Here is a 20,348-nt window from a genome sequence, read left to right on the forward strand (position 1 = left end):
CCAAGTTCCTCCACACCCAATAAACTTGAGAAATTTCCTGTTCACTATGAGCTGCTGTGAGATAGCTTTTTTGTTTGTTTTGCATAAATGGATGAATATATATTGTTTATATTAATCTCTGGAAAGAAGCCTTTAAAAATGTATGACACATTCTTTACCCTAGAGCATTATAGACCGTGAATGTAGGAAATATTCACAATGCTTTCTTTCCGAAATAAGAAACACTGTGTTTTATTGATTCAGGTTAATAACACCCCATACCTTCAGAGGCATTAGTGGGGTACATTTTCAGAGACCAACATGCTACATTGCAACCTTCATAAAGCTGCTAGGAGAAGTTAATCTTGGACTGAAATTCTAGCTTAGTGTACCTCTGCATCTCTCTGTATCCATGAATTCCACAGCACAGAATAAAACCATATATATCCAAACCATCCATGGCTTGTAAATATTTTAAATATATAAATTCCAAAAATATTGTGTATTTAATGGGACTTGAGCATCCACATTTTGTTATTCACAGGGAATCCTGGAACCAAATCACAGCAGAGACCAAGGGCCCACTGTACAACCTAAGATGCTAAATACCATTTAAAAGTTAATGTGTGTCAAAAGTTTTTCAAAGTAGTACCTTCGTCCCTCCACATTTGACTTTTGCAAATTTGATTATTCACAGATTTTATTAATATGTTCTCTCTAGGAATATCTAGCTCCTCCAGAAAAACTCTATAGTCAACTTTAACCAAAAGTCACACTGAATGACCTAGTGATTCCTAGAGAGAACACTCCACTGGGCATTTGTAGTTCTCCCAGCACAATTGTTTGGTCAGTGTCTCGCAGATATTGACCACAGAGTTGCACTGAAGGACCTAGAGAGGTGTTCTCTCAAGTAAAAACATAATGTTTTTGTTATTTGCATTTTTCCATATCCATGAGGGTTTTGTGCCCCTAACCCCAGTGAATGTGGAGGAACGAGTGTAGTAGAAAGAGAAGAGTTTTCTTAGCTAACAAAATTTGGACAGGCTTTCTTTACATTCAAGATGTGTGTAGACCGTCTGAAAAATTTTGTGTTTCATGTCAAAACTATCTCAGCTTTTTACATTTGAGTACTCAGGCTGTACAATTTGTTCAGCTGTATCTCAAATAACAAAGCAGATCAGACAGATTTGCATTGACAGTGGGATGTAACAGGGGTTCTTTAAAAACCAGCAATTTTTACAAGTGCTGCTCTGAATCTCTGAAATCATTTGTGGGAAATTTGATGGGCTTTAAATCCCTCTTTGAGGTCTACCATATCACCACCTTTTATGTGAAAACTTTTGGGTTTCCAATTCAAGCCAATGGGTGAGAAGTGGCAATCCAGCATCGAGAATATATTTCAAATTCAGCATTTGAATTGGGACGAATTTGGTATAAATCAGTTCAAATAGTATTGAACCCATATCTGAATCACCAAATCAGGCTCCAAACTGGGTGAAGAATATGAACACCCCATATTGTGCATCAATAAAACCATACTAACTACTGCAATGGCAATGGGCCTTCAAGATATCATGCATGGTCTTTTCTTCCAGCACTGCTGCCTAAGAGAGCTTTAAGTGCATAGCTCTTAAAATGCTGAGCTGGAATACCTCTGTGTTCAACCCATGTTAGTGCAAAAGCTAAGTTGCCTATATTTTTTGTCTGACAGGCTCCTCCTCATCAACATTTATATAGCAAAAAAAGCTCCTGTGTCTGCCAGGAACAGTCATACCTCTTGAATTTCATAAATGCAGATGAATAAAAATCTTGGTTCTGGTTTCGCTTTAATGAATTTATGACAAGTTGCAAATATTGGGTTTCTTTAAAAAAAATACAATTTTTTATATTTGTGATGTAAATAGCCTAAAATTGCTTTTTTAAAAACTGAATACAGGGGAAAGTGAGATTGATAGATTTTTTTTAATCCACAGCCACCATGAAAACCATAGGACAGGTGGGATGTAGTGAATCTGACTCATGTTTATTTTTAATATTTGAAGATTATTTTTTTAAAAAAAATCAAAGTAAATTAAGAGAGAAAGAGAATCAGTCTAATCAGGTGAATCAATCTATTTCTGGTTTCTAGCTCCTGACATATTTGTAGATAAACCTAACTTGTTTCCACAATCATATGTGTATTTATATGTGTTTGAATATGTGTGTGTGTGTGTGCGTTATCCAGCCACATTAAAATTTAAATATGCATTACAATGTATACTTGAAATGCATTTTGTCAGAATACGTTTTAGAAACAATACACTCATTTCCAGGATATTTTGTACATCTCCTATTTCTCAGTCTGATCCTCAAGGAAGTACCCTGTTCCCCAACCTGTTCCTCAGGGTGCTCCAGCTCTTCTGACCAGATTTTGAGAATATACAAAAGGGGAATGGGACTCACCCTTTCTTTTTTTCACTAGTGAAAGCAGGTCTGTCAGACAGAATACTTATTTAAATACTACCCAATACATTTTGATACTTTAGAGCCAAGACATATGTCCTAGATGTATCCAACAGATTACTACGTTCCAAATCCACACATTTGTCCAGGAGGTACAGAGCAGGGCATTTTATAAGGGAAATCCCAAAGAATAAAAGACTAAATCTAGTTGTTAATCCTAACTAGGGTATACACATTGAAATAAGGATGCTTGCATATTTATTTATTTGAAATTTCCATAGGTCTAGTGACTGCTCCACACTAAATTTAATGTACCGTATTTTCTGGTGTATAAGATGACTGGGCTTATAAGACGACCCCCAACTTTTCCAGTTAAAATATAGAGTTTGGGATATACTCGCCGTATAAGACTACCCCTCTTCCAATGCACACCAAATAAAAATTAAAAAAACATCAGATTTGATTTCAATATGGTAATTTAAATTCAAATGCTTATGACATGCAAATACTTAGCAGGAAAACTTGTTGTATACAAAGCCTGCTTGGATTGGTCAGCTCTCCCTGCCTGCCCAGCCCTCCTTGTCTCCAAGACCATCAGAGCAGTAGTGCAAACACTGCTCTTTTTTCCATACCCCAGGCATCCCAGACTCCTGCAACTTGCTCCGCCCTTCACTTACACCCCCCTCACCTCATCATCTGGACCGCATTAAGTCACTTCTTTCCACAAATCCTAGTGAGTGGATTGTCTTCTACCGTACTTGTACAGCGCCGCCCTTGCTGCTTTCATATGGTCGCCGCATATTGTGGGGATGTGGCTGTGGCCGTTTTTGAGCTCCCCCCATCATATACGGCGACCGCAGATTCTCCAGTCTGGCTCATAAGTTTCACCACCCGCCCTATAATTCGACACCCAGCGTATAAGACGACCTCTGACTTTTGAGAAGATTTTCCTGGGTTAAAAAGTAGTCTTGTACGCCAGAAAATACAGTAACCTAAATTCCTCAAATATTTATATGTCAAATAATATGGTAAAATAATCTCCAAAGACAACAATAATAACAGTAGGAACTAAGCAGTAGTACCACTTTTAAAACCAGATACAAATCAACTTGTAATAGATTAAATACCTGGTGGAAGCCCAGCTTTTCTGGTTGCTAAGTCTGAACCCAGGTTACTTGCAGCTTTGTAATATGGAAGAACTAATATAGCCAGATTCAGGCTGATTTAGATGGTAAGCATTTTCTCTGCACAAAATTTGTTTTTGATGCAGGAAATATGTTTTCTACAGAGAAAATATCATTTTTATGCAAAAAATATCCCCATGTCCATCTTTGTGCACAGAATAGTTTCCAGTTGTGAATAGCCTTTGAAAACTGCCCAGCTTTTGATTACTTTCTCACAGCAAGGGGACAAATGATTAAATTATCTGCAAAAGTTAAAAAGATTTACATCCTTCTGGAAGTCCATTCGGAGTTTTAAAAATGGGTGTTCTTTGATGTGGAACAGGGCAGGGACTGCAGCCTATTTGAAAGATGGATAATTCCTACCTAGAGGCCTTTCCTATAGAAGGAAAGGAAAAGAGTAGCCTAAGGAATGTGGGAGAGCCAGTGTGGTGTAGTGTTTTAGAGGTTAGACTACAAGTCTAGAGACCAGGGTTCAAATCTCCACTTCACCATGGAAACCTATTGTATGACCTTGAGAGAGTCACAGACTCTCAGATTCACAGGAGGACAGTGGCAAACACCCTTTGAACAAATCTTGCCAAGAAAACTCTGTGAAAGGTTAATTTTAGGGTCATGATAAGACGAAAACAACTTGAAAGCGCACAACAACAAAAGAGTTCAGAGGGAACAAGGGCTGCAAAAGTAGCATTGGAAGCAACCTGGAACCAATGGGCTGTACTTTGTCAAGGCCTTCTATAAAGTCTCTATACCAGGATAAAGATGATGTATAAATGATGATGATGATGATGATGATGATCATGTCTAGAAAGTTCTTTTTTAAAAGTGAAACTTGGGCCCAAAACACACTGCAGAAATAATCCAGTCTGAGACTGCTTTAATTGTCCTGGCTCAATGCTAGGGAATTCTGGGAACTGTAGTTTTCTGAGACATTTAGCCTTCTCTGTCAGAGAGCTCTGGTGCCACAATAAACTGTTCCCAGGATTTGCTAGCACTGAGCCAGGGCAGTTAAAGTGGTCTCAAACTGGATTATTTCTGCATTGTGTTTTGGACCTAGGATACTTAAGAAATGTCATACAAGATGCTGCATTTTTCTGCAGCACCAAGAGTTATGTATTGCTCATAAATACCTGTCAATTGTCCTGATTTGGCAGGGGCAGTAATGACTGATCCTGTGTCATCCCACCTTTTCAATTGCTTTCAAAATTGCTCTACCTATGTTCTCTCTTTGTCCTCAGCTTATTTAAATTGCTGCAAACAGAGTTTAAAATGCAAAAGTCAATTAACTCATCAGGGGGAAAGGAGAGGAGTGGAGAGGATCAAATGTTACCCTTCCCAGTTGGCTCAGGCAAAAGCAAACTGCAGCCGCCTCTCCTAGCTTGTGTGTTCCTCTTCCTTAATAACCTTTGCCATCTTGATCATACACTGATGTTGCTTGGCTGCACATGCACCAATTTACTTCTGTGAAATGTTGGGAGCAGCCAACTGATAACATCTAGAATCCATGCAGCACTTAGGAATTCAGAATTATAACATTAGCATGTCAGGACCATCCTCTGTGAGCAAAGAATTCAGTGTCATCAAAATGTTGATGGACTGTAGAATGAATTCTGCAATTTATTTTTATTGCTTGGGGAGTGTGACCAGTTTCCTCAGTAGGCTGGAAGGAAATGAATGTATGTACTGAAGTCGAAACACTTGTAAGGCCGGCTGATTAAATCTTCATCCAATGCTGCCTTTCAGTTTTATCAAAAATAATCTTCAGTCAGTTTTTAATGTTGGGAAGTATAAAATAATCTGATTTGCATCCAGTTAATATTGCTTTACTATTGCTGGGCTGGCGTTGCTCCCTCTTGATAGCAGTCCAATTGACTTCCCAGTGGCTGTGCTTCATGATGAACAAGGTTGCTGGTAAGTCCCAGTTTCAAGGACAAGCCCATACAATGCTGAAATCAGGTTACTGTGTAGAGTCTGGCCTTGATGCATTTTATAGGCGAGTGGAAGGCTTGTGTAAGAGATAAAGGGTTTAGAGAAGCAAGAAATCTAATACTTTGTTAAATCAGCAAAACAGCAGTGTACAGAAATCTTTTCAGCAAGCAAGCTCACCATACACTTTAATTCTGAAATGGTAGCTCATTTTCCCTCCAGATTATTTTTTTAAAAGATGATTTTGGAGTAAGCGCTTGTAATTAAGTGTCCGAATTAACTGAAACTCTGGCAATTAAGTGGGTGAATAACAAAGCTGGGATTATTACAGGCTTGCTAAATGGCTATCAAGATATGTCTCACAAGCAGCAGAGTCAAGGAGCGAAGAGACCCATCCATGTTTTCAATCTTCATCCTTTTTCCCCCCATTTCCTCACTCACCACTGAGATCCATATTTCAAGAAGAGTAAGGGACAGGGCTCAGCCCACTTGTCCAAGCAAACTCCTGGTCACCTTTTTGGACCATTAGGAGGATTGCTATTTTGGGATGTATGGTGCCTGAAAAACATGGAGGGTTGGGCCAAAATTTTGTGGGGTGAGTAAGTGGAAGTAAGTGGTGGTTTTTGGTGGGTTTGATGTGTGTTTAGTGGGGTTGAAAGTCTCAAGTGTCATCCCACATGCAGTGAATAGGGTTTTTTTAACTGGCATATATTTTATGTGATATTACTATTGTTGTTGTTGTTGTTGTTTATTTCTATAGCGCTGTAAATGTACATAGCGCTTTACATACAAATAATCAAATCAATAAAAATATAAAACCTGCCAATGGCATACAATCTACACAATACATATAAACAATTGGTGGTAATATAAAATAGAATTAGTTTAAAAAGCAGGCAATAATTAAAACAACAACATCCACTGTCTAGTCAGATATCAGATAAATATTCGCACAGTGCCTGTGAACGCTTCCCTGAACAGGGTGGTCTTCAACTCAGATTTAAAAGTTGTCAATGAAGTGATGCCCCATGTTTGTGGGAGAAGAAGTATCCAGGAGTGAGGGGCAGCAAGTGAAAAGGGACGAATCTAGGACAGAGCAGTGGAGATCCTAGGCTGGGACAATAAACCTTGACTACTAGAATAGAGGGTACGAGTAGGAATGTAAGGAGAAAGAATATCAGATAAATAAAGAAGGGCCAGCCCATGCAGGGCTTTAAAAGTTAACAATGGCGGGATACAAACCGCCCAAAAAGGGTGGTCTCCCGCCGCCCTGGTTTGCTCCGTGAGGGAGCCGCAACGGACAAACCGCGCGGTTCCGTTACGGAGCAAAAAGAACTCGCAAAAAGTGGGTTCTTCTTGTGGCACCTTTGTGATGCCACAAGGCGCCAATGGTGCACTTGCAGTATCACAAAGGCGCTGGGACGTGCGGACGCTATGCGTCCATCACATCAAAATGGCGGTGCCCGTATTTACAGGGCACTGCCAGTTTGATGACCTCATCACATGCGAGGGGCAAGTCTCATCTGGAAGTGGCGCCCATCACATGTAACGATGGCACCCCATAGGGCCCATCTGTACAGCACCAACAGAAGCTTATACTGGATACAGAAGGGAAAGGAGAGACAGTGAAGGGATGATAATAAAGGAGAAACATGGTCAAAGCGGTGTACGGATGTGATGATGTGTGTCGCTGAATGTTGAATGGAAATTAAAGGACGAAGATGAGAGAGAGGAAGCCCTGCCAGAAGGAGGTTGCAGTAATCTAGTCGGGAGACCACCAGGGCATGGACCAGAGTCTTTGCAGTGGAGGTTGAGAGAAATGGATGGATTTTGGCAATGTTGTAAAGAAAGAATCTACAGCCTTTGGCTGTGGCCTGGATGTGGGGGATGAAAGACAAAGAAGAATCAAAAGTGAAACCAAGATTGCAGGCTTCCTGGACCAGTCAAATAGAAATATCATCAACAGAAACAGAAAAGGAGTATTGAAGAGTGGACTTAGGTGGAAAGATAAGAAGCTCCATCTTGGACATGTTGAGCTTCAAACACCGATGGCACATCCACTGTGAGACAAGATGAAATTTGCTGTTCAAGCCCTGGAGAAAGGTCAGGGGTGGAAAGAAATAGCTCAGTGTCATCAGTGTACAGATGATAGGAAAAACCAAAAGAGCTGATAAGTTTTCCTAGGGACAATGTGTAGAGAGAAGAACAGTAGGGGACCCTAAACAGAGCTCTGAGGAACTCCAGCAGATAAAGGAACAGAGGACAAAGTCTGACCACCCCTGACCACTGCAAATGTTCTATCTGACAAATAAGATTTAAACCAATAAAGAACAGAGTTTGAGAACCCGAGGTCAGAAAGTATATCAACCAAAAGACAGTAATCCACAGTGTTGAAGGCCGCAGACAAATCAAGGAGAATAAGAACAGTGTAAAGGCCATTCGCTTTGGCCCGTAAAAGATCCTTAGAGATCTTTGTGAGGGCTGTCTCTGTGGAATGCCGCAGGCAAAAACTGGACCGAAAGGGATCTAGAATGGAGTTGGCTTCGAGAAACTCATGACAGCAAGAATAAACGATCCATTCCAAAACCTTGGAAAGAAAAGGAAGAAGAGAAATTGGACGATAGCTGGACAAGAAAGAAGGGTCAAGAGAATATTTTTTCAGAACTAGGGAAACAAGAGCATGTTTAAAGTCTGAAGGAAAGGAGCCAGTAGAAAGAGAGAGATTAAAGATGTATTTTGTATGTATTATCCTACTAGAGAGGCAGACTAACTCCAACAGGCCTCCCTGGAAGAAGTTTACCCATCCATTAAGAAGCCAAGCCCTCCCTCCAGTCTATCTGCCTTGGTCCAGGCCTCAGAGGTAGAGAAGAACTGCTGGCCCTCAACCCCTTCCCCTCCACCACTCCCTTCTCCTTTTGTGTTGTGTCTTTTTAGATTGTAAGCCTGAGGGCAGGGAACCGCCTAATTAAAAGATTGTATGTACAGCGCTGTGTAAATTTACAGCGCTTTATAAATAATGATTAATAATAATAATAAAAGATAAAGTGAAGCGAGGGGAAGAAAGAAGGGGCTATAGAGATTAGGAGGCAAAAGGTAATTGGATCAAGATAACATGTTGCAGGTTTGGAAGAATTCAGCAGCTTAGAGAGTTCATCCAAAGAAACTGGAGGAAACACAGAGAATTTATTAGTTGAAGGTGCCAGAAGATTAGTGATAGAAGACAAGTCAGGAAGAACTATCTCAGATCGGATAGTAGTGATCTTAGTAATGAAGTAGTTGGCGAAGTCGGTAGGAGAAAATAATAAAGAGACGGGGGAAAGGTAGGTTTTAGCAAGGATTTGAAGCAGGAGAACAAGCGCTGTGGGTGCCTCTCATTGGTGCAGATCAGTGATTTAAAGTAGATCTGTTTTGCCATAGATAAGGTGTGTGAGAAGGATAAAAGGATGAATTTATAATGAATAAAATCGGCCCATTCCAGGGACATTTTCCAAAGACATTTAACTGCTCAAGAGCAGGACCGGAGAAACCTAACAATGGGAGTAAGCTAGGGCTGAGGCCTATTCGTAGAGGAAGACATGTACACAGAAACAGGGGCAGAGCTGTCAAGAGTTGAAGAAAGAGTAGAATTAAATAAAGACATCGCTGAGTCGCAGAGTCCCCAAGCAAAAGAGAAGAGAGAGATGAATCCAAAGACTGACTGGGATGGTCACAGTTAACAGACTGAAGATCACGAAAATAGCGTTGAGTAGTATGATGAGGAGATGGGATATAACTAAGAGTAAAATAAATTAAAAGATGATCAGACAATGGAAAATCAGATGGCAAGTAGTCAGAAATAACACACTTAGCAGCGAGAACTAAGTCAAGGCAGTGACCGAAAGAATGGGTTGAAGAGTTGGCATGAGGTTGGAGACTAAAAGAAGTTAAAAGGGAGCTGAAACGAGAGGTTGAAGGATTCTTGGGATCATCAAGGTTGATATTATAGTCACCAAGAATCAAAGTGAGTACTGTGTCTGATAGAAAAAATATCAGCCAAGATTCAAAGTCTGAAAGGAAATGAGTAGCAGGGCCAGGGGGGTGATAGATGACTGCCACCTGCAGCTGTAGAGGAAAAAAGAGTCTAATAGAGTGAGACTCAAACAAAGAGAAACAATAGCGGGGGGGGGGGGGGGGAGGGAGGAGAGAAAGAACTTGAAACTGGCAGGAATTATATAATAAGATACCAACCCTTCCTCCTCAACCCTCAGGGTGGCTTGTGTGCATGAAGGAAAGACGCCCAAAAGCTGTTAAGACAGATCTCTTCCGACAGGCCTTTCCTGAATATATAACCGGCCACCAAATAACTTGAACCAGTTATTCCCTGATTTCTGCTACAGCTATTGTTGATTTGTTCATTATTTCAAGATATATTTTAATCTGTAAACTGTTTAATTGTATTTTAGGGGTGGGTGGGTTATTGAGATATGGGATTGTGTATTTTAACGTATAAGATGCCCTGGTTGTGTTACACAGAGAGGCGGGATATAAATACATTTTATTATTATTATTATTATTATTATTATTATATAATAGCATGCTTGATTCTCACCCCTATATTGCATGCTGTGGAGACTTGATTCTCCCTGTCAGTTCCCTGCTATCAGGGACCACTCAAACCTCCAAATCAGGGTCAAACTGATTTCATTATGTTCACACCCAATTTGACCCTTCCTTCCCTTATCCCAGTTCACACCAGGACGATTGGTAAAGCCTTGAGGGAGGGTGGGGCTTTGATATCCTCCATGATAGAGACCAGAATTTTCAATATAAGCAAGGTCCATTGGACTAAGCTGAGGCATGTGATGGGAGGCAGAGAACATATAAGAACAGTGCACCCCTCATCCTGCCTCTTTCCATGAAGCAGCCCACCCTCCCACCCTAAATGCAGTATGAACTTTGTTGGTCGCTTCGGGGCCGAGTAGGAATTTTCTCCCCTTTTCCCGGGGTTTTTGCCTACCCCATACTGTGTGCCGGGACTGGTGATTGGCTTTGGGTGGCTGTTAAATAGGTTTCACTGGCCCATATGGCATTAAAGAACTGTTTGGTACGCACCATTGGCACCCCTTTGTGGTGAAAGGTTAGGCTCTTGATCAGTTTTACATGTCAAGGGGCGTGGATTTGTGAGAGAACCTGCCTTTAGGGTAAATAATGGGGGGGGGGGTTGCTCAACCTTACAAATTCGTGGGGGTTTGGGGGAGAGGGCCTTATGTTTACCTTCCTAGGACTGGACTGAGGATGCAATCCGAATCATCAGATTTACCTCGGGGTTCAGTGTTTGTGCCTAAAGGGAAGGCTGAAGAGGAAGTCTAGGATTGACACCTGGCTTCAGCTGGACCCGCACCAGGCTTTTCACTTTAATCAATTTGCTCAGAGTTTGAAGTTAAGGTTGAAGTTCAAGTGCTTAGCTTTAAATAGATTATAGGTCAAATAAATGGCCCTTTATTCATCCAATTTACGTGTCTGGTCTCGTTATTTCATGGTTGGGTATCAAATGTCAAAACCTTGCCTTTTGCTCTGACTTCATGGCTTTCTCTACAGTAACAAGGCAGCCAAAGTCAGTAACATGGTTGGGGGGCCTCATTGGGACCTCAGTGGCAGTGCTGGACAACAGATGGGGAGCTCATGAGAAGGCAACTGCCTGGCATCACTGCAGAGAGAGCACATGTGATGAGGAATTCAGGGAAAATCTGGAGCCACAAGGCACAGTGCCTTAGTGATTCATTTCTGTGTCTTTTACAATAATGTATGCTAGAGATCCATTCTGAGATCTCACTTACAGAAACGCTGGGTAGGGAACTGGCTGTGAAAATTACTCACCAAGAAGCAAACAATCACACATTAACAAAGTATGGAAAATGGGTTTTCAGGGACTAAAGTCGGCTAAATGAGAACAATGTGAAGGGAGGTACCTGTTCTGTTGTTTTAAGAGATCTGTTGTACATAGGTCTCTGTGTTAACTGTATCCTTGACAGGGTTGGGAACATAAATTAGGTTGTAGGTGTTGATGCACCCCTCCCATAAGGCCTACAAAACCCAATCCTCTCAGAAGGAATGGGTAATATTATTGGGCTTGTGAGCTTCACTGTACACAAATGCTTCCCTGCTGAGGAGAGCCTGGATGCATCAAAGCAAGTTCCCTGACCTAGGCAAGAGCTAAGAAACACTTCTACATTTGGCACCTGAGTCTTGGATATGGATGTTTATGATTTCCCCCACTGGGATCATTGATCAGAAATAGTAGAGGGATCCTGCTATCCCATTCAGCCATTCCAATACAGAACAGTGGAACAGGGTTCCAAAATCTCTGAGTCTGATCCCTCGTCTCCTGTTCTCATGGCAAGGGGAAGAAATTTCCAGAACAAGAAGTACAAGTACATGTTTGTGTGTGTGTCTTCTCATTTTCTGGATTTGGTAGTGACATTATTATTATTATTATTATTATTATTATTATTATTATTTACTGTGTACAGCTGTGTTTGATGCTTAATATATCATTGGTGGGATACAGACCACCCCTTTGGGGTGGCCTGTACCTGCCCCTTTCCCCAACGGATCGGGGCCTGAGCTGCTACAGCAGCATCCCCGGAGGCCCCAATCCACTGCTTTTTCTAGCCTCAGGGAAGCAGCAAAAGACAACAGTGGCGGGGAGAGAGAAAAAGGGGCCACTAGGCCTCTTTCTCTCTGTATCGTTGGTGCGGCCGTTTAAAGGCCACGCCAGCGATATGCACAATGGAAAGAGCTCCAAAACGGAATTCCTTCTGGCACCACTGAAAGGGCACCACAAGTGCCCTTCAGTGGCGCCAAGACGTAACTGCCACGCTGCGCCATTTGGACGCAACATGGCTGTTACGTCAAAATGGCGGCACCCATGTAGACGGGGTGCCACCATTTTTACATACTCAGTATGTACTAGGGTTAGGGAGCATCTAAAAAGGACGCTCCCGGGCAACCCTAGCACGTACTGAGTATGTGCTTAATGGCCCATGTAAACAGGGCCATTCTTAATAACATCATCAGGGGCTCCCTTTGTAACATCATGCCTGTAGTATCACCAAGCCCCCCCCCCCCCCGACATCACATAGGGTCATGCCTAGATCTCAGGCTTGGGATATTTCTGATCTGGAAACCCTAGGTAGGAAGCAGCAATCATAGACAACAGCAAATTTTCCCTGTCTGCTTCTTACGTTCCTGGTTCTGAAGGCCAGTGATCGATTTGGAAGTCCAAGGAGTGTGGTTTGAGGAAGGGCCAGCATGGCACAGTGCTTTGAATGTTGGACTAAGATACTGGTAGACCAGGGTTCAAATCCCCACTCAAACATGGAAATCCACTGGGTGATCATGGGCAAATCATACAGTCTCTCAGCCTGAGAGGAGGTCAAAAGCGATTTGAAGTGACTTGAAGACATACAACAAACAAACGTATGGCCATCTGTTGGGGATGCTTTGACTGGGATTTCCTGCGTGGCAGGGGGTTGGACTGGATGGCCCTTGTGGTCTCTTCCAACTCTATGATTCTAGAGGAAGAGTCATGCCACTTAGCTGTGGCACCAAATGGTATCTGCTAGCTGTGTCAGTGGAGCAGTGAATACACTCTGTGTTATAGTCCAAAATTCAAATGGGCTATCAAAGGAGCTGGAAACTACCTCCACCATTGGTTCTGCCCTTACATATCTCTTCTGAAGTCAGATTAAAGTCTAGATCCTGAATCAGACTGAAATTTGTCACAAGTGTTCAGCTGAGTGATTAAGACACTAATGATCACAGGGTTGGCAGACTGGCAGTTTGAGACCCAGGTCCCACGTAACAGAGTGAACTCCCATCACTAATCCCAGCGTCTGCCAATCTAGTAGTTCTAAAGCATGTAAAAGTGCAAGTAGATAAACAGGTACCACTTTGGTGGGAATGTAACAGCATTCCATACAGTCATGCTGGCCAGATGATCATAGAGTTGTCTTCAGCTTAGTAACAGACATGAGCAGTGCCCACTACAGTTGGACACGACCTGACAACCTTGTCAAAGGGGAAACCTTTACCTTTTACCTTTAGTGGAGCGTAAAAGGAAGTGATGAGACCAAAACTGCCTAGAAATGATGGTGGTTGGGTGCCAGTGGAAAGAATGGAAGAACAAAAAAGGTTTTCTTGGAATTTGATGCAAAGCTAAGGTGTCAAGACAGAATGGACACCAAACTGCAAGGATGATACATTTGTGCAGGTATTAAGATGAAGATAAAACACTACACATTTTGGTGCAGAATGTGAGTACATAGGAAGGTTGAAATATTTTCTTATTTACATGAAAAATTTCAAGCAAGCAGGTAGTTTTACAACAGAAGTGGTTAACTGCTGTAAGTCTGGAGGCTAATTTTCTGCCCCTGGAATCCTCCAAGGGTCATATGAATTGCCAAAAATGTCAACACATGCATGCATACACTCATACAAATGGAGGTGTAAAAAGACCACTTTTAAAAGAAGTATCAAGCATTCAGGTTCTCCCTGCAATCTAGGCAAGTCACCTTTTTGGCCATATAAAAAGGTAGTCCAGAAGCCATCTTGGGGAGCCTATGGATGCCCAGAGCTGCATTTTGCCAACCCCTGCTTTACATGTTCTAACAAATATGAAGATAATACTCCATTTTGTTTTATTAACTAAAACTACTGGTTTTTTTTTCTTGCAGGTTGTGTATAAGAACAATGATGTAAGGCTGGAATTGTCCCGGCTTGCCAAACAAGGCGATCCTAAGATGAAGATCCACGGTGTGGTAGCATTTAAGTGTGAAAATGTGGCAACTTTGGATCCAATCACTTTTGAAACACCAGAATCTTTCATCTCTTTACCAAAGTGGAATGCCAAGAAAACCGGCTCAATATCTTTCGACTTCCGCACTACTGAGCCAAATGGCCTGATACTTTTCAGCCACGGTAAACCACGTCATCAGAAAGATGCCAAACACCCGCAGATGGTGAAAGTTGATTTCTTTGCTATTGAGATGCTTGATGGCCACCTCTATCTGCTGCTGGACATGGGATCTGGTACAATTAAAATCAAAGCTTTACAGAAGAAAGTGAATGATGGGGAATGGTACCACGTCGATTTTCAAAGAGATGGACGATCAGGTAAGTTCTGAGAGAAAATATTTAAGAACTGAGAATCTTAAAGATTTCCAAGATGTGTGATCCACCAATACAGATCACAACTATGTTTTGTTCATACTGTTGTTGCCAGTTTACTACCTAAACCTCAGGTAATGAGCTTCCTTATATTTAGTTACGCTGATCTTCAAAGAATAGGCATGTAGGCTGAGATCCAGCATGAACAGAATTCTAACCCTGGTCTGTTAAAAGGGAGAAACATTAAAGCAACAACATTATTTTTATCTAAAAATTCAAATTTCAAATTGCCTGGTTTTGATTTAGTTGTGGAATGAATGCATTAGGAATCCCCTCTTTGGTTTTAAAGAAAATTTTGAATGTTGTTCAAGGTACAAGAACAGTTTGCCACCAGCTTCAATTCCTTCTCTTCACCAATGTCTTTTCTGCACTATCACTATGCCTTACCAAGATACACATGTACATTGTTAAAATACTGGTTTTATTTATCCATTTGCCCTGCTATCTACATCTAGCATGAACCTAAACTTTATATCACATAGCCTTTTTTTTACACATAATGCACTAGAGCCATTATATTATTGAGAACTATCTGTGTAAACTACCATGAGACGATGTGACTTACTGGACAAGCCAAAAAATGTTTGGCAAAGTAGAAGGCAGAAGGAAAAGAGGGAGATTGTAACAGGTAAATTGATTCAGTTGAGGACATCACACCCTTGAATTTATAGGATTTGAGCACTGCAGCTGAGGACAGGAAATTTAGAGATATCTCATTCATACAGTAGGGGAGCCATAAGTCCACCTCAATTTGACAACAAATAATAACAACAAACAAACAAATGCTGGTGTTTGAAATCAAACAGGAAGATGAAGTTTCATATTATCTTTTGGAAAAACTGTTATCTGTTTTTTGTATGGCCAGTGAAGGGTAGAGTGGAACTTCAGTAAACATTATTCAGTCTTCAGAAATATTTGACTGTCCTTGATGTTCTTCTCTATCCCCCATCCCCAAGGAAGAACCTTTGAATTCCCTTCACATTTCACCATAAGCAAAATCCACTGACAGTTTCAACCAACATAATGACAGAAGAATCCGATGCCAGCTTCAGGGAGCAGAATTTCCCCAATGAAATGTCACTTGTCTTACATTAAGCCTACTTGAATTTCCTTGAAAACTCATGAGATGTTTTGCTTGAGGAGGAACCCAAAATGTAGCTTTCAATTTTGCTATCAGTGATAGATAAGTCAGAACACTATCCTGAATCTCCTGTAACTTGCAAAGCTTGAGTTTGTTTAGCATTATTTTCCTCTTTTGATTCAATACATACCAAAGAAGTCTGTGCTTGCCTGGTAAATCTTGGATTACTGCACACCAACTTTTTACTGGGTTTATTTTTTTATGTGTGCCCCTGGCACATACAGTGAAAGATGGTATTTTGGGCGTGCACCATTTTCTCTGAAAGAGCAATACTCTCCTACAGGGAATAAATGAAAGTGAAACAAACCTGTTTTGTCACAAAATTGTGATTCTCCAGGACCAGATGAACTACATCCAAGGGTACTAAAAGAACTGGCAAATGTAATATCGGAGCCATTGGCAATCATATTTGAAAACTCCTGGAGAACAGGAGAAATCCCAGCAGACTGGAGGAGGGCAAACATTGTCCCCATCTTCAAAAACGGGAAAAAAGAGGATCCCAACAATTATCGTCCAGTTAGTCTGACATCAATACCAGGAAAGATTCTGGAGCAGATCATTAAACAGAGAGTCTGTGAACATCTAGAAGGCAATGCCATAATCACAAAAAGTCAACATGGGTTTCAGAGAAACAAGTCATGCCAGACAAATCTGATCTCTTTCTTTGGTAAAATTACCAGCTTGGTAGATGAAGGGAATGCTGTGGATATAGTATATCTTGATTTCAGTAAGGCCTTTGACAAGGTTTCCCATGACATTCTTGCAAACAAGCTTGTAAAATGTGGGCTACACAAAGAAACTGTTACATAGATTTGTAATTGGTTGACCGGCCGAACCCAAAGGGTGCTCAACAATGGCTCTTTTTCAGCCTGGAGAGAAGTGACCAGTGGGGTCCCACAGGGCTCTGTCCTGGGCCCAGTGTTATTCAACATCTATATCAATGACCTGGATGACAGAATTGGGAGCATACTTATCAAATTTGCCGATGACACCAAATTAGGAGGAATAGCTAATACTCCAGAGGACAGGATCAAAATTCAAAATGATCTGAATAGACTAGAAAGCTGGGCCAAAGCTAACAAAATGAAATTCAACACACAGAAATGTAAGGTACTGCACTTAGGGCAGAAAAATGAAATGCACAGATATAGGATGGGGGACACCTGGCTGAATGAAACTACATGTGAAAGGGATCTGGGAGTCCAAGTAGACCACAAGTTGAGCATGAATCAACGGTGTGATGCGGCAGCTAAAAAGGCCAGATCAAGAGAAGTAATAGTGCCACTGTATTCTGCTCTGGTCAGGCCCCACCTGGAATATTGTGTCCAGTTCTGGGCACCACAATTCAAAAATGACATTGAGAAACTGGAGCGTGTCCAAAGGAGGGCGACTAAAATGGTGAAAGGTCTGGAAACCTTGCCCTATGAGGAACGACTCAGGGAGCTGGGGATGTTTAGCCTGGAGAAGAGAAGGTTAAGAGGTGATATGATAGCCCTGTTTAAATATTTGAAAGGATGTCATATTGAGGAGGGAGCAAGCTTGTTTTCTGCTGCTCCAGAGAACAGGACCCGGAACAATGGATGTAAGCTACAGGAAAAGAGATTCCACCTCAACATTAGGAGGAACTTCCTGACAGTAAGGGCTGTTCGACAGTGGAACAAACTCCCTCGGAGTGTAGTGGAGTCTCCTTCGTTGGAGGTCTTTAAGCAGAGGCTAGATGGCTGTCTGCTGGGGATGATTTGATTTGGATTTCCTGCATGGCAGGGGGTTAGACTGGATGGCCCGTGCGGTCTCTTCCAACTCTATGATTCTATGATTCTATGATTGCTATCTGTGCAGAAAATGCTGTTTTCTGCACAAAACAACCAGATGTGAATTTTGCACAGAATAAAGCCCCAAGTTGCAAATAATCTTCAAGAACTGTGCAGCTTTGGAAGACATTCTCAAGACAAGAAAAATGCTAATTTTTTTTTTCAACCTAGGACAAGAAATTTAGCAAAAAATTGCATCACTGCCTGGCAGAACTTTCCAGTCTACCCAAGCAATGCAAGGATTTGCCCAAAGTTTCAATGAAACAAAATTTGCCCTGGTTTGGATGAAATGAGAAAACATGATTAATGTAAAAATGGAGGCAGATGTTCCCTATATCCTCCTCCTCCTCCTCTGCTTCCTCCTCCTCCAGCTTGTAGATGTTGTCATTAAACCAATGTTGGTGTTAAGGCCAAATTAGGGATGACAAAATCTGTCAGTTTTGCTCTCTGCCAGTTGGATTGCTTTTAAAATCAAATTTCATTTTTCATGTTGCAAAATATTGCTAAATTTATAAATCTTTGTATTAAAAAAAAACCATCCTTACCCTGAGGTCACTAGCATAGCCAATGGAAGCAGTTGTTCCTAGTATATTGTACCTACTTGCCCTATAGGTATTAAAGACAAGGAGCATATCAGATGTAATCAATGGTAACACTAATTCACAAATTTAAATTTAAATTTCTAAAAGTTAAGCACTCAAAGCCTTAGGCCCCAGACTTGAATCATTTCCATCCCACACGAGTCAAAAATGGCAGTCTTGTCCAAAATATACTGAAACAAAACTCTCAGTTATCCTTTTGGTAAACTCCTCCTTAACCATCTTGGAAAAAAAAATAAACATGGCTATCCTTCTGGAATTTTTCACTCCTCTATCTTTGAGATCTCTTCATGTTCCATGTTTCTGTCAACTAACTAGAGACTTTTCTTAACTTTGTTTATGAATAATGAATTTCTTTTCTGCTTATCTATGTTCTCTCTGTTTTGCAGCGTTTTACTCTTGCCTGTCTCTAGCTAGCCTGCAAATCCACTATAGAGTGGTGTCCTGAGATAAGAAAGAGCTGTGACATGTCTAAAGAAGCTTTCTTAATTTCTTTAACTCTTTGATGCTAGGTCGGCAGGCAGGTTGGTTTATTCTCTCCCCCACTCCCAACACATATACACATACACACCTGATTTCTCTTTTTCTGACTCTTCCAGTCATTCTTAATACTCCACCAATTCCTTTCTCTTCTTTCTGAAATTACATCTATCCTAGCTCAGTGCCTACATAACCAACAAGGTGAATTTCAGTCCCTGAAGAAATGGGGAGATGTAACATCGCTGCATAGTGATAAGCATTTCTTGATGTTAGTGTGTCTAGCTGCTGCAGAATAAGTTTTTCCAACATAAGGTATGTCTAATTATACCTAGGGACTTCAGATCACATCTGTCTTTGCAAAGTAAGCAGGGTCAGGCCTGGTTATCACTTGGATGGGGGACTGCCATGCATTAGCAGGTGCTATAGGTAATATTTCAGAGAAAGGCAATGCAACCCATTTTTGAGCATTTCTTGCATAAGAAATCAATGTGAAATGTATGGGGTTTCAATAACAGGCAACCAGAAGGCACAAATGGGCACGCATTAGTGAGACAGTGGGGCTGTTCTCACTTAGGATTTAAAACAAATTTAAATACAGTGGTTCATTTTAAAGTGATTCAAAATACAGCGAGTGTTATCCCGCTTTTCAATTCGCTTTATTTGTATCATTCCCATTTACTTAACGTTTTATTTTAATTCGCTGTAATTGACCCTGTTTCATCCCCATTCAAGGATGAATCGGTGTATATTTAAACTGGTTTTGTTACTTTTTCGTTCACATTCACTTGTTTCGGCTGTCAATCAAAGCAACGTCATCATGATGTCACATTAATTCGGAGTAACATACACCGATGTAGCCTGTACCTGCGTTCTCACTACCTGGCCATTTTTAATTCGTTATAAATTTTGTGGTTGTTTTTTTTTAAAGAGCCAATCAGGAGGCGCTTATTCGTCCTCTTCTGTGTCTCCCCATATTAACTGCCATAACTCAGTGCTAGGGCATCCTGGGAATGGTAGTTTATTATGGCACCAGCACTCTCTGGCAGAGGAGGATAAATGTCTCACAAACACAACAAATACAACCATCCCATAGTTCCTCTGGAAAGAGCCTCGGTAGCCCCAAATTCGCTTTGGCCGCCCCATGGGGAGAGAATCTTTGGGGAAGATTGTTCCCTGGGCTGTCTTGGGAGCCATCCCATAGTTCCTCCAAAGCCCATCTGCTGCGCAGGCAGAGGTGAAAAAGAAAAAAAGAATAGTTAAAAATGGTGTTCAATGGATCTCCTCACACATCGGTCTATGAAAGAGGAGCAGAGGAGAGGTTGCAATCCACTGGAAGAAAGGCTATTATGCGAATGGAAGAAAATGGTGCTGGCGATGCAGAAAGAGACCAAAGAGGGTGAAACTCCCAAGCCAGCCCATTGCGCTCCGCTCCTCCCATCCAGTTGACCCGATTCAAAGTCCAAAACGTTCCTATTTAAATACTCCGAATCCTATCCCGAATCAAGGAAAAATTGTAGGTTTGACCCTTCTGTTTTTTTTTAATCCAGATTATACGCCATTAACAGGGATTAAATAAAAATCC

The 20,348-nt window shown here is 41.3% G+C and overlaps 1 protein-coding gene across 32 annotated transcripts in view; it reads left to right on the forward strand.

Annotated features, from left to right (window-relative positions):
* Nucleotides 1-20,348, forward strand: part of NRXN1 (neurexin 1) — a 1,287,750-nt gene that overhangs the window by 541,692 nt on the left and 725,710 nt on the right. For all 32 annotated transcript variants that reach the window (XM_042451209.1, XM_042451219.1, XM_042451256.1 and 29 more), the window contains one exon: nucleotides 14,243-14,681. In XM_042451209.1, the coding sequence (XP_042307143.1) occupies nucleotides 14,243-14,681 (439 nt within the window). The remainder of the gene's footprint in view (nucleotides 1-14,242; nucleotides 14,682-20,348) is intronic.

The sequence above is a fragment of the Sceloporus undulatus genome, chromosome 1 (assembly GCF_019175285.1).
Source record: "Sceloporus undulatus isolate JIND9_A2432 ecotype Alabama chromosome 1, SceUnd_v1.1, whole genome shotgun sequence".
Taxonomy (NCBI): domain Eukaryota; kingdom Metazoa; phylum Chordata; class Lepidosauria; order Squamata; family Phrynosomatidae; genus Sceloporus; species Sceloporus undulatus.